Here is a 14,066-nt window from a genome sequence, read left to right on the forward strand (position 1 = left end):
TTGTTTGTGTTCTTCAGTGGATGTTGCCTTCCGTTTAAACACCACCCTGGGGAGCGCCTCATTCCCAGTGTTTATGCCGCTGTGACATTCTCAAGCTGTTTTGAAGATTCTTCTAAGATGTTGCTGAACTGACTATACACATTTCGTTCATTGAAGTTTTTCCTCATTAGTCACTTGTCCCATTCCCTCATACTTTTCATTCCTCTTTTCGTGGGCTTGTGTTTAGGGCAAAAAAAAAAGTGGGGAGGAGGAGGGGACAGGTATTCGGAGAAGGCTGTCGTTTATTAGGTAAAAAATCGTCTTTTTGGAAGTCAGTCTTCACTTCTTTGTACATTTATCCAAACCATCCCTTGGCCTTATTTTATTGCCAGATTTCTGAACATGGTTGGATGTTGAAAATTTGTTGCTCTGTGTGAATGCAGAAATGTCATTATTTGGATGGAAAAATCCCTCTGGGAGTAAATGGAACACATGTTCCTGGTGTGAATTAGCAGGTAATGAAATAAAATGTCTCTGGCTCAAAATCCTAATGAATTTTCATAAAGTGTGATTTGAGATTCAGTAGGGCACATATGCACACGTTTGGAATCTGACACCCCCCACTCCTTAACTCCCCACCACCCACCGCCAAGGCGTGCCTTTAACCTCTCTCAGCTCTTTTTACTCCTCCCAGGAAGCTCTGACCTTGTCCAGGAAGGTTCCAGAGAGCCCGCTGATTCAGGTTTGCTATGAATTAAAGCAGCCTTGAATCCATCCCCGGGGAGCGTAGAGGGTTGGGGGAAGGGGTGCCTGGACTGGTGAATCCGCCTGGTCTGCACATCGGTGTCCTTGGGGGGCCTTTTAAAAATACTGATACCGGTGCCCCACTTCCAGTAATTCCGATTGCACTGGCATAAGGTGTACTCTGAGTTTTCGCATCGTTAAAGTTCCCCAGGGAAGTTGAGTATGCTGCCAGGTTTGAGAATCATTATTCTAGCACTGTGGTTCTCTAACTGTAGTGTGCATGCCAGTTTTACATGGGGGGTTGTTCAGATTGTTGGACGTCGCCCCAGAGTTTCTAATTCTGTAGGGCTGATGTGTGGGGGGGCTTAGACCTTGCATTTCTAGCAAGTGCCCAGGGGATGCTCAAGCACTGGTCCCTAGCCCACTGTTAGAGGAACACTATTCTAGAGGCAGTTCCTCTCAAACTTGGCAATACAGCTCGATCACCTGGGAATTTTGCTAAACTAAACTGCAGGTTCCAATTCAGCAGATCTGGCGCAGGGGTCTAAGTCTGCAGCTCTAACCAGCTGGTGCTGATGCTGTTGGTCCAGAGGCCATCCTTTGGTAGCAAAGCTGTAATCTAAAGCATCATTTTCAACCCAGTCCAATAACATCCTACATAGAAAAGATGTGTGGCCTCGGGCATTCCTAGAGGTACTGTGGGGCTCAGTGCACAGCATGGACCCCTGGGCTGCAGGCAGAGAGCTGGAGGGCTCAGTGAGGCTTTGGCATTTGGCCAGCGGCCCTTTGAGCTTGGCAAAGCTGTGTTGTCAGTAGGGAACTTCATTGTACAGATTCCCAGTTTGCTTGGAGGAGTAACGCAGGGACTGTCAGCCCTGATCACACACTAGAATCACCCAGGAAGCAAGGGAACCAACCAAATACTAATTCCCAGGCTCTTCCCCTAGATACTCTGATTTGAATTAAGGTGGGATCCGGGCAATGGTATTCTTAAAAGCTCTGTAAGTGATTCTAATGCCCAGCCAGTGTTGTGAACCATTAAAATATCACAGGCTGCAGTTTTACAGATCATTTCATTTTTTTTTCTATTTGGCTAATTTATATTCTAGGATGCAAACTGACTTTGTTAGGCAGTTGAAAACAATTTCCTATGGCATCTTGAACAAACCACCAAGGAAAGGCTCTGTATAGATTCCATCCTGGTTAAAGCCTAAAATCAGAGTAAAAGAAAATGCTGGGAAAGTACAGCTGGTGTTTCTGAACGAGCTGAAATTATGAAATATTTCTGGGACTGTATCAACAAGCCTAATTTTTTCCCCTCGGGGTTACGATTGTGTGGAACAAGACTTCACTGCGAAGCTTGCCAAAAAAGGTTATGATAAAATCATGGAATGCGAATGAAAGGAATTCACAGTGTAACTTTAAAGGAGTCAGCCTCTAAATTTAAAAATGCAGGGATGACATAGGCCTTGCCTTCGTAACAGAGGTTTGGGGAGCAAAATAATCCCAGGTACAAGAAAGCGTCTCCGTTTATGGGGGACATCTGTAAGGCCAAGCAGAAATGAGGTTGGGAGGATGGCCAACCAGAAGGGTGGGGCACACCGTAGACCCTGAACCCCTTTTTTTCCTTTGCGAATTAAATTTGCATTCTGTTGAAATATGGGAGCCAAAATGTAGCCACTGACTAAACCTACAAATTCCAGGAAAGCTGACTAGGAGGGTTGAAGTTCCTTTTGCGTTCAGCACTGTGCACGTGGTGGGAAAAGTGGGGGCTGCGGAGCCTCTGCCACCGGCACTGTAACCCGGCCAAGTTTCTTAGCTCCTCCGTGGCTGTCTCCTCGTCTGCCAAGTAGATGTCATCTCTCCGCGTGGGAGTGCGAAGGGCTGTGACCACGAGTAGAGGCATGATGTCTCCGACATAGAAGGTGCCCAGTTAGTAGAGACGGCTTTCATTTCTTTCTCTGAAATGATTATGAGAATGGTATCCTGAATAAGAGACAGCCATCAAAATATTTTGTGTGTGTTTATTAATATTTTTTACTGGTGAATTATACCAGTTTAGATGTCTCCTTAATAGTCACAAGGTATATTTTTGTACTTGGAAAGTAGGCTCATTCTTGCCATAACACCTTTTTTTTTTTTTTCCAATCCTCACCTGAGAACATTTTTTTCATTATTTTTAGAAAGAGAGAAAGGGAGTGAGAGAAACATCGATGCAATAGAGAAGCATTGGTTGGTTGCCTCTTATATGCACTTAGACTGGGGATTGATCATATGTGCCCCGACCAGGGAACAAACCCACAACCCATGTGCCCTGACCAAGAATTGAACCCACAACCCTTTGGTTATTGACCAACACTCCCACTAACTGAGCCACACTGAGCAGGGCTGCCTCAACACCTTTATTCTTGCCGCTCCCTGCACCTGGGACTCTCCTGCCTTGTTATTTGCATGCCTTCTCCTTTTATTCAAGACTCTGCTCAGGTGTAATATCTTCAGAGACACCTGACCTCACCCACCTGGCTGACGCAGTCCAACCCCATTGCCGGTTCTGCTTTCCAACATTCACCACCACCTGGCATTGTGCTGTGTGGTAACATTGTCTTGTCTAACTCCTCTGGACTGGTGACTCTGGGAAAGCCAGGACTTTGTTTCATTTCCTGTCCCAAGCCCTGGAACCCCTGGCACATGGAAGTCGTTCAGTAAATGTTTGTTGAATGAGTAAGTGATAGGATTGGAGAGAACTTCACAGATTGCACCTCAGTTGGTACCTCAAGGAGCTTTGTCTCCCAGGACCACTGAGTGGCCCCGTGACACCCAGAGCTGATGCCACAGTGACTTGGGGACTTCAGATTATAAAGGAGGGAGGTGTGGGGAACACAGTGATTGCAGACTCCTCCCCTCTTTAGTCTGTGTTCTACCTATGAAATTCTGTGATACAGGGTTTAATCAAATTGGCATCCCTTGAACTACCTGTTGTCTTGGGGATCCTGGCTGCCTGTGTATGCGTGTGTGTGTGTGAGTGTGAGAGAGAGAACAGGGATGGATTTCAGGACAGGACTGAGTACCGGCAGCACCACCATTGTAGTTGTCTGTCGGAGTTTTAACAGTCCGTTTATGCTGCCTGTTTCCCAGGAATAAGTGTACAGTGTATCCGTTGTCATTTTTAGAGATTTTGAAAGAGGAAGAAGGCTTAGTGGCAGATATGTGGGGTTCTATAAAACCAAGTAGATAGCAATATAATTTTTCTCTTCTCCTCCCATATACTAATTTTTCATTTGAATTCAGTTGTATTTAAACCTGCATTTAAACAGAGTACTCTTGAATGTGTTTGTTATGTAGACCATGATTGTACTTTGCCTGTTGACAGAGAAGCCGGGAGGTCTACAGCTGGCCAGCATGTAGTCACACTGTTTAAGGTGACCAGGGCTGTTACAAACTCTCCATTGTCACTGTAGTTAGTACTGGGTGACCCTGTCAATATTTTAAGGGCTGACCTCTTACAGGAAGATTATTGGAATGGTAAAACCAGCTTATTTTTCCCTAATTACCTCTTGCCAGTGATATTGTCACTTTAGTCTTGATATATATCTGGGGCAGATTTTGTTGATTTTTTTATATTATTATTATGAAAGATTCCAGTTGCAAAGTGTTGTTGCCAGGGCAACCAGACTAACAAGCTTGTTAATTGACTTAAGTATTATACATAGATCTGTTAGACACCATAGGGAGAGAGTCAGGATAGGCTTCTTTTCAAATGGATAAAATTAAAATTTCAGCAGTGACGACAGGAAAGTCATCCGGGTGGTGAAAGTTGCATAGTATAGCTGTGGTGTTCTCAGTGTCTCATGGAAGAGGGGTGAAACACAGAGACGTAGACAGCTACATGAAATCTACTGCGAGACTTATTTAGAAAAAGCTGAGAAGGAAGGTATCAGAAAAACAATGCCTGGTGCTATGGTAACCATAGTTGAGCTTGAGTGGCAGGCCAGCTGACTGGTGAGGGGAAGGGAAGGATGCCGGGTGAGTAAGTGTTCCGGATCATCTACTGAAAGGCGACTAGGGGGCAGAAGGAAGAGAAGAGTAAAGCTAAGAAAGTTAACACTTACAAAATGAAAAGAAAGCCCTGGCTGGTGTAGCTCAGTGGATTGAGCGCGGGCCTGCGAACCAGAGTATCGAGGTTCGATTCCCAGTCAGGGCACATGCCTGGGTTGCAGGCCAGGTCCCCACTGGGGGGCACATGAGAGGCAACCACACATTGATATTTCTTTCCCACTCTTTCTCCTTCCCTTCCCCTCTCTCTAAAAATAAATAAATATTTTAAAAAATGAAAAGAAAGATAGAAATCTTAGAAATCTAAAGTCTTTTACAGCATTATCTTGTAAAGTCGTTATAACAGGCTTGACTCTTAGGCCTGACTGTCATGAAATTAACAACACCACAGTCTTGAAAATTTAAAGCAAAAGCTTAGATATACAAGGAGAAGTTGCAGATTCATTCATGGGAGATTTCTACAGATCCTTTTTGGAAATTAGATTAAAAATGAAAGATACAGATGATCTGAATGTCATAAAAAGCTTGATTTGATAGGTTTCTGTAAGTTTGTATCCAAAAAACAGAGACCATGTTCTTTTCAGATATGAGTGTTTTAAAGTTGGCCATAGACCATGCATTCCAAAAAACCAAAAACATTAAAAAACTCACCAATTCACAGAAGTAGAAAATTGTATAACCTTCATTCTCTGGCAACAAGACAATAATAATACAACTATAAGTTAAAAATCAAAAGGAAAGCCAAACAAAATCTACCTGTGCAGAAATTCAATAACATACTTTTAGAAAGTCTTTGTTAAAGAAGAAACCCAAATAATAGATTATTTAGAAGTGAGTTATACTGACAGTAATGGCATTTCAAACAGTAGAATGTAACCAAAGCAATAATTGGCTGAAGTATTAAAATCATAATTAAAATTGTAGCATTTCTAAGAAAATAGAAGCAAACAGCATTAATCTTAAAGCACTAAAGAAAAAATCAATAGAATAATTAGAAAGACAAAGAAGGAAGAAATTCAAATGCTCAAAAGAATCCACGAACTGCAAAAAAGAAAGCTTGGTCAATAAAAGCCTGAAATGAATTTGAAGATCTAGATGAATTTGATAGAATTTTGTACTAAAATATGTTAGTACGGATGATTCTAAAAGAGGTAGAGCACCAGAATAATCCAGCAACCAAAGAAGAAATCTATCCCTTCTTTCTTTAAAAAAAAAAAAAATACTGCATTGAGATTCAAAGAAGAGATCATTTCTGCACTGGCTGGTGTAGCTCAGTGGATTGAGCGTGGGCCTGTGAACCAAAGAGTTGATGGTTCAATTCCCAGTCAGGGCACATGCCTGGGTTCTGGGCCAAGTCCCCAGTAGGGGGCACTTAAGAGGCAACCACACATTGATTTTTTTCTCCTCTTTGTCCTTCCCTTCCCCTCTCCTAAAAGTAAAAAAATATAAAAAAAGAAATATATATATAAATTCATCAAAAAAGCAAATTAAAAAAGAGAGAATTACTATGTTTAAACTGTTGTACAGCAGAGAAAGAGTTAGAAAGTGAAACAACTCATTGACGAAGTTTGTGTAACTCTGAAAATAAGAGTGATGAGCTCACCGCACACACAGAAGGGAGAGGTACAGGTTAATATTACTCAAGCTTATAAATTTAAAGTTGTTTTAATTTTTGAAAGTCAGGTCCAGCTGGACCTTTCAAAACAGGTTTATTTTAAGAGGACAGGATGGTTTAAAACCTGCTAATTGAGCATATTAGGTAATTAAAGGGAAGGCCAATGTGATCATCTCGAGAAAAGTTGCAAAAGCATTTAATAAGACTTCATTTTCATTGTTAACATTCTTAAACCTTTTTCCAGTGTGGTTTTGCAACAGTGTATTATTACAAAGGCAGTTCTTAAGAAGTAAACAAATCTCTTAAGGCCCTGACTGCAAAGCACACGTCAACAGGTGATAATGCCGGGATCATTCGAGCAAACACAAGCAGCAAGGGACTCAGGGAGGACCAATATGCGGGGTATTAATGAAAACATGTTTTATTGATGCGCATGTTTGAAAAGTGATTATACTTGCCAAATATTTTGCATAATGAGAATGTAATAAAATGTGATACAGAATAACTTAATTACAGCCCATTAGCAAGAGTAGGAATTAATGCTATTTGCAGTTAAAAATCACAGAGCTCTTATTAATTACGAGACCATGTGTGTGTATTCGGCAGATACCCGTCTACCGAGTGCAGTTTACAAACTGTCTCAGCCAGTCCCCACACGGGCCAGATTCGCGCTCTCCCTCTCAGCTTTTTGCTGTGTTCTGCCTACACTGACGGGGTATCCGCAGGTGGAAGTCCTCTTTCCTGTTCTCAGAGCACTTGCCGCACTTTGCTGGTCCCGGGACACACGGGGGTACGCTGTCCCTCTGCAGGACCCTCTCTTCTCCCTGCCGTCTCCACGGCCCACCCCCCACTCCAAGTCCTGGTTCAGATTCAGCTTTCCAGGGATTGCCTGTTCTCGCTAAATTGTGACTGCCCCCCCCCTTCATGCCTTCCCATTCCCCCTTCTGTTCTATTGCACTTATCACCCTGTGCTCACTATTTAGTATGTTTATTTTTAATGTGTGTTGTTTACTTTCTGTCACTCTCCACTGCATTGTCAACTTTTTTTTTAATTGCAATTATTTATTTCCGGGGCGGGGGGGAGGAAGAAAGAGAGGGAAACATTAATGTGTGAGAAAAGTGTCAGTTGGTTGCCTCCTGTGCGTCCCCAGCCAGGGGCGTGGCCCACAATGCAGGCATGTGCCCTGACTGGGAATCAAACTGACGACCTTTCGGTTCACAGGCCGGCACTCAGTCCAGTGAGCCACACCAGCCTGGGCAGCACTGTCAACTCTTTGAGGTCAGGGATGTATGTTCCTTCTGTCTATGCCGTATCCCAAGCTGCTGGCACAGCAGTGCAGGCCCTCATTAAGTCTTTTTGAGTGAGCTTGCTTGGAACTGTGAGTATGGAGACTTTCCTGTAGTAGGTTTTGATTAGCCGAGAAGTAGTTAGACAAGGAAGATGGGCAGGAAAATGAAAGATACAACACTTAAGGTAGAAGACAGCCCGAGGAATGCTTGGTTTTGGAAATAGATCTACTTTTGTACCATAAAGCACTGAGTGAACAGAAAATGAGGAGGCCCGGATTCTTGCTTTAGTTTTACCATTGACCTTAGGCACATCACTTGAACTCCGGGGCTTCAGGTTCTTTATTTACAAAGTCAGCTGAAGTTTTTCATTGAGAAGACCGTACGCTAGGTCTAACCCTGCTTTGTGATTCTGCATGGGCTTTACAATAGGAAAGACAGCGCTTATGATAACGTACCCCAGTATTCCGTGACACTGTTTTCACCCAGTGAGGGTGTTTCTCTTGAGGTATGGACTGAGGGCTCCAGAAGCTAGGGCTCTGTTTGGTTGATTTTCATTTCTAAAACTGAGGTGCAGCTGTAGATCATGCACATCATATGAGAGAGAGAGGGAGGCACATTCGACGGATCTCTGCTAGAGACAGGAACGTACCAGATGTCATTCAGGCAGATTACAGGGGGTCGTGGCTCGTCGTCCGCCTTATCGTTGAGATCCCACACCACAGAATTACAGAATCTTTCTCAGTTCATCTCCTCACGGTTCAGAGCTGCAGAAGCCGAGCTCTTCCAATGCTGATTATTATTGTGTACCTTGTCTCCAGTCCCTGAAGCAGCCGTGACTTATTTGTGGCTCCGTCTTGTGTTTAAGAGTGTACTCTTTCCAAAGAACATCCCTTAAAACTCCTTTTAAATTCGAAGATCTCTCATTCAGTCAGTGGTTGAGTCCAGTTTTCAGCTTCTGCAGATCATGTGGGCATCTTCCCCTCGCTCTTCTTCATTTTGGTCGGTGCATTGGACGTTGATTATTAACAGAAGTGAGACATGGAGACTAAGGCCACTTCAGCCTCCCATTCTGGTGTCATGAGAAGATCTCAGGAGAGACTTCCATGGTCGGCTGTGCTGGGTATCAGGGCTTTCACCAGATTTCCTTCTCCCTTGTCCTCTTTGGGTTAGTAAACAGACCATTAGGACTGCCCGTGCTTTTGCAGAAAGCGCCCCACACAGCTTCCGGGACGTGCTAAGTTTTCTCTCTCCCATTTAGAAGAGAAGCCGGACTGCTCCAAAGCCCGCTGTGAAGTCCAGTTCTCTCCACGCTGCCCTGAAGACTCCGTCCTCATTGAGGGCTACGCTCCCCCCGGGGAGTGCTGCCCCCTGCCCAGCCGCTGCGTGTGCGACCCTGCGGGCTGTCTGCGCAAAGTCTGCCAGCCAGGATACCTGAACATCCTCGTGTCGAAGGCCTCAGGGAAGCCGGGAGAGTGTTGTGACCTCTACGAGTGCAAACCAGGTATGTACGAGCCCGGCTCAGCAGTCGCGTCCCTGTGCACCAGGGTCTTCCCTTCCACGTGAAGATGGGCGTCCTCATCCGCGCACTGCCTGCCTGCCACCTTGGGCTAAAGGCAGCCTGACTTCTGGCCTTCTAGTCAGACAACCAGAGAAATAATTTACTGGTACAAAAGCGCCTTCAGAGAGGGACCATGTCTCTTCTTCCTCTTCTTTTTGCCCCTCGAAGTATGCTTAATGCGGGGGAGGTGGGGTGAAAATTTATGGTACCTGCTGCTTCATTCCCCTAGAAAAGGTCATAGTCCTCATTTGCAGATGTAACTGTTACTTTCCATTATTGCATTTAAAACAACCATTACACATAAAGCAGAAAGTTATTTTTAGGTACATACGTGCATCCCAAAGCCTGACGTTTTATAACAAAATACTCAGCCCCAATCTTTGCTCTTGCCCGCTCCCTGTCATCTGTCCGCGATAGCACGGGCTACGTCATCTTTGGCCCTTCACACACCTTCTTTGCCACATACGATTCACCATCATGTCCCAGCTGTTTCCTGCTTTAAATTCTTTCGAACATCCTCATTCTCCTGGCAGTTTACCTAATGTGTTGTATGAACAGGTCTAGACTATAGTGGTTTCCTCTTTACAAGTTTCTAACCATTGGTCGGATTTTCTTTTCTGCCAGATAAATGCTTCAAGCAAAAGCATCTCTTTTCCATCTCTTGAAGAATCTTACTAGAAACGCCCCTGGCCAGTGCTCACCCCCGTCCACCCCCATAACCACCACTGGTTTCATACTCTGTCTGTATCTTAACTCTTCAATATCTCGTCCCCTGCTTCCCTGGCACAGAAGACAAGACCTGGGATGTAGTACAGTTCTCTGATGTTGAGTGAAACGGAAAATAAAAAATTGCCAGTGTAGGGACAGGGTTCAGGGAAGCAAGGACACTGAGAAATTTGTCAAGAGCCAGTGTTTCGTTTGGGGACTCAAAATGCTAGTAAATGTGGTGGTAAACGGTGCCTCTGTCTGCCCCTTGCAGTGTTCAGCGTGGACTGCAGCACAGTGGAGTGCCCGTCCGTCCAGCAGGCCGTGTGCCCCCTGGACAGCCACGAAACTCAAGTCAGACTCACAGCGGACGGCTGCTGCACTCTGCCCACAAGGTCGGTTTGTCCTCAGTTTCCCAAAACTCCTCCTCTGCCTTGGGTTGCCAGCATCCTGGAGGGCACAGTTTCAGCCATGCAGTTTGTTTTCCCCAGCAGTTAGGGAAACCTGATCTTCCCCTGTGTCTGTGGAGACATCACTGAGCTGTTACTGTGATGTGGTATTTCCATGTATGGTTCCAGGTGTTGCCAGGTGAAGTCGCTGATCCTTACAGATTCTTCATACTGGGGTGCTGTGCAGTGTTGCCTGCTGGGGGCTTTGTAGGCCAATATGCCCCTCGTATGTAGCCAGGGAGGCAGCAAGGTGTCCACCTGTAGTGGGTGTGTCATTTGACCCTCTGCAGTGAATCTTCCAGGAGCTTACTCACCGTGCCCAGTGGGATGAAACCCTGCCTGCATCACAGAATCGCTTCCCAGGCATCCTTCACGTTTGCAGCCACACAGCTACTCAGACCTGTCGCTTGTTGAGGCAGAGAGGAGTCCAAGTTTCTACAGTGCTTTCTGGAGTAACAAACACATCTCTCTTCGGCTTGATGGGGAGAAACAGTTGCTGGCGTACTAGCAGTAACCGCAGGACATCCACTGAGCCCTCGGGACCGGACTCACTCCCGAGCGTGCAGGGCTGCACGCGAGTCCTGCCCCCGAGGGGCTTCCTAGCCCCACCGCAGGGCTGGCCCTCGCACTTGGCCTCGGGAAGACACTGCTCGGAGACATGGGGCTTATACCCGTTACTCCTTCGCAGATGTTCTGTCTCCCTCTTTCTTGCCATGACCTCTCCTCCATCTTCCCCAGGCCACTAAGACGTCATTTTAACTGAGTCATCTCTGTCTTTCAACATTTGCTCTACATTCAATGTCCAGAGTTAAAACAGTGCCTTGTTTCACTCTGTCCGCCTCAGCCCCTGAGCCAGGCACCGAGCTTCTGTGCCTGTTGCGTGAGTAGCTGTGATTGTATAGGTGGGCCCCTCAGTGGTCTTTAGTTAAGGTAAGTGTCAGTTCTTTGTCCCTAATTGGAGTAGACTTCCAAAGAGTGTTCTGATCATCTTTTCTTCTTCTTTCTCTCCTTAAAATACATTAGTTCTTTAACATCCTCTAACCTTTGTCCTGTCCAGAACCCTAACATTCTCTGTTATACATGACTTGCCCTATTTTTTTGTACTGTATCGTAAAACATACAAAGATTTCTGTGAAGGTACCATAGTAACAGTGATGCAGCACCTCCTTATGATGTTATGATACAAGAATTTCCGTGGAAGATGCTTGGGAAGGAATGAATTACTGTGCCAACATAAGGCATTACTAATCAGTGAGGGAAGAGGGGAAGCATCACTAAAAGCAACAGATAGCCCTTCAAGGTCTCTATGAAAAGGGAGGCGGCGCATTAGGCTAGAGAACCTAATTAATCAAAACGAAGCCAGTTGTTAATTAGTGAGTCCTTTAGTGAGGAGGAGGGACAGTTCTCAGTGCACCGCTGTAACTAATGTAGCGCCATCTGCATGTAGGAGGCACAGCAGGGGGGGCGCAGTGGGCAGGAGCTGCAGGAAGACACATTTAATGTCAGCGGAGGAAAAAAACTTTCTCACCAGCAGCGATGTGCTGTAATGAATTGGGCTGCTTCCTGAGATAGACTGAGCTCTCTGGAGCTGGAGCGATTTCTTTCCGTCTGGATGGCCACCTGCCAGGAATGCTTAGAAGAAACATTATGTTGGAAAGGAGGTTCAACTAGATGCCTTCCAGGCTTCTGTGAGTCTTGTAAACATAAACCTTGGGGTGGTTATTATTGTATTGACGCAACTTTGACTTTGCATGCAGAACTAAGGAATGGTCAGTTAAAACAAGGAGGAGGAAGTCATTCAAAATCCCACTGTAAATTATTTGCCTGGAAGGGGTAAGTTCTCACAGCTCTTTATTTCCTGTATTTGTGATAGTCGGTGACCCCTGCTTGCCCCCTCCCCACTCCCCACGCTCCTCCTTGTTGCCACCTGGCAGGGCCCTCCCCACGCTGTCTCATGCTCCGCGGGGCAGTTTCTCCTCCTCCAGGACCGCATCTCCTTTTCTGGGATGGGATTTTAGTCCTCGGCCCCTAAGGATGACTTCTGTGGCCCTCCTCTGTCCCCTCTTAATTTAATTCCCGTGCATCTCTTTACCACCACGCTTTTGTTTATACCTAAAATCATTCATTTTTCCTTGTCAGCCTTTTCCTATTCTATGTGATTTTCAAGGGAAAAGAGTATTTTGTAGCCTCTAATACCTAGAATAGGATTTGATGCAGTATGTCAACCTGCGTTTGTTAGTGAATGAATGAACGAACGCACAGACAAGCCCACTCTTCGCTGTAAGGACTCGTATGTTGAAGAAGACAAAAATTATCTCCCTGCATTGTCTCACTTGAAAACCTTGCAGTTTTTCCCCAACCCCTTTCTTTTATGGCCCAGTTTCAGTACTTCGTAAACCCTCCGTTCCAAACGCCACGCTCACCTCTCAAAGCGTGGGTTGCCTTTATCTCTTCCTTCCACCTTTTCTAAGGCTGTTTGTTCATCCCGCAGGACTTCAGTTAAATTCCACTTTAGTCACAAAGGTCTCCGTGCTTCAGCCAACCCCCGCACCACTCCCCAGGAACTCCCAAAATAGACCTTTTCATGTTGCCGGTTAATCATACACTTCCTCGCACTGTTCTTTGTGTTACCTGCATTACGTCTTGTCTCACCAACGAAAGCATGTTTCTGGAGGTCAAACACTGTGTCTTCTTTCTTTTTCTCTGTGTCGGCAATAAGTACTGAATGAATCGGTGAGTACAGAATATGTGCCGACCGTGGCTTAACCTACTTGAGCGCATTACATAGGCCCCCAGTTACTAAAGAGCAGGAGAGACAAGTCATACTCTGACCACGGAATAAGAACCCAGTCCCGTGAAAGCGGAAATAAAAAGAGATCCTGATGCGGAGTCATAGTGGTAGTGTTTTAAGAGAAAAAAAAGTGACATAACCTTGTTCCTACGCGTGAGCCAGTTCAAGGTTTGCTTTTAAAAAGTGTGATATTCAGGTAGGAAGAGAAGTATTTAAAATTCTGTTAGGATTATTTGACCTTTACCAGCATAATTGGAGCATGGTTAAGAACCAAAGAGCCATCTGGGATCAAAATTTATTATGGGGAGAATTCAGGGGGGGAAGCCCTGCAGAGTCAGGACAGAGTGAAGTTGGAATAATGGGGAAGTTCAGCTGTAGACACTCACCTTTCTTGGGAGGATTTATTGCACCTTCCGTAGACTACAAACGGGGTCCGCAGACCTTCTCTTCCTCCTCTACCCCCATCCAAATGGAATTTCACTCCCCGTGAGACCGTGTCGGCCCCTCAGGCTGCTGACGGCCTTGTGTCTGGGCGAGTGCATGCTCGGTCCGTGGCTCTTCTTCGGAGCTGTTTTTGGTTCAGTCGTTCACTCGGTGACTCATTCCTTCATCAGACATGAATTACAAGGGACAGACATGGCCTCCAGATGTTCTTTACACGCATGGGTATTTCTTTCTGCCCCTGACAAGTACTGCTTTACCCACCAGCCTCTGCCCTTTCTAAGGACAGGTCACACCTCCTCTCCCTGCCGCACCCCTGCTATTCCTCAATGCCCATCCTGCATTTTCCCTCTTTTGCTCTGTTTCCTCGTGAACTTCATCCTGTGTGGACATCATTCTGCTGTGTGATAGAATTAACTTTTACTCGTTTTTCATTCTCCC

General features: G+C 45.4%; 1 protein-coding gene across 1 annotated transcript in view; it reads left to right on the top strand.

The window, feature by feature from the left end:
- CRIM1 (cysteine rich transmembrane BMP regulator 1) overlaps nucleotides 1-14,066 on the top strand; it is a 178,856-nt gene that overhangs the window by 72,411 nt on the left and 92,379 nt on the right. The window contains exons 3-4 of the mRNA XM_037165394.2: nucleotides 8,940-9,182; nucleotides 10,219-10,339. Of these exons, the coding sequence (XP_037021289.2) occupies nucleotides 8,940-9,182; nucleotides 10,219-10,339 (364 nt within the window). The remainder of the gene's footprint in view (nucleotides 1-8,939; nucleotides 9,183-10,218; nucleotides 10,340-14,066) is intronic.

This window comes from Artibeus jamaicensis, unplaced genomic scaffold (genome assembly GCF_021234435.1).
Source record: "Artibeus jamaicensis isolate MK-2021 breed Jamaican fruit bat unplaced genomic scaffold, CSHL_Jam_final contig_465, whole genome shotgun sequence".
Classification (NCBI taxonomy): Eukaryota; Metazoa; Chordata; class Mammalia; order Chiroptera; family Phyllostomidae; genus Artibeus; species Artibeus jamaicensis.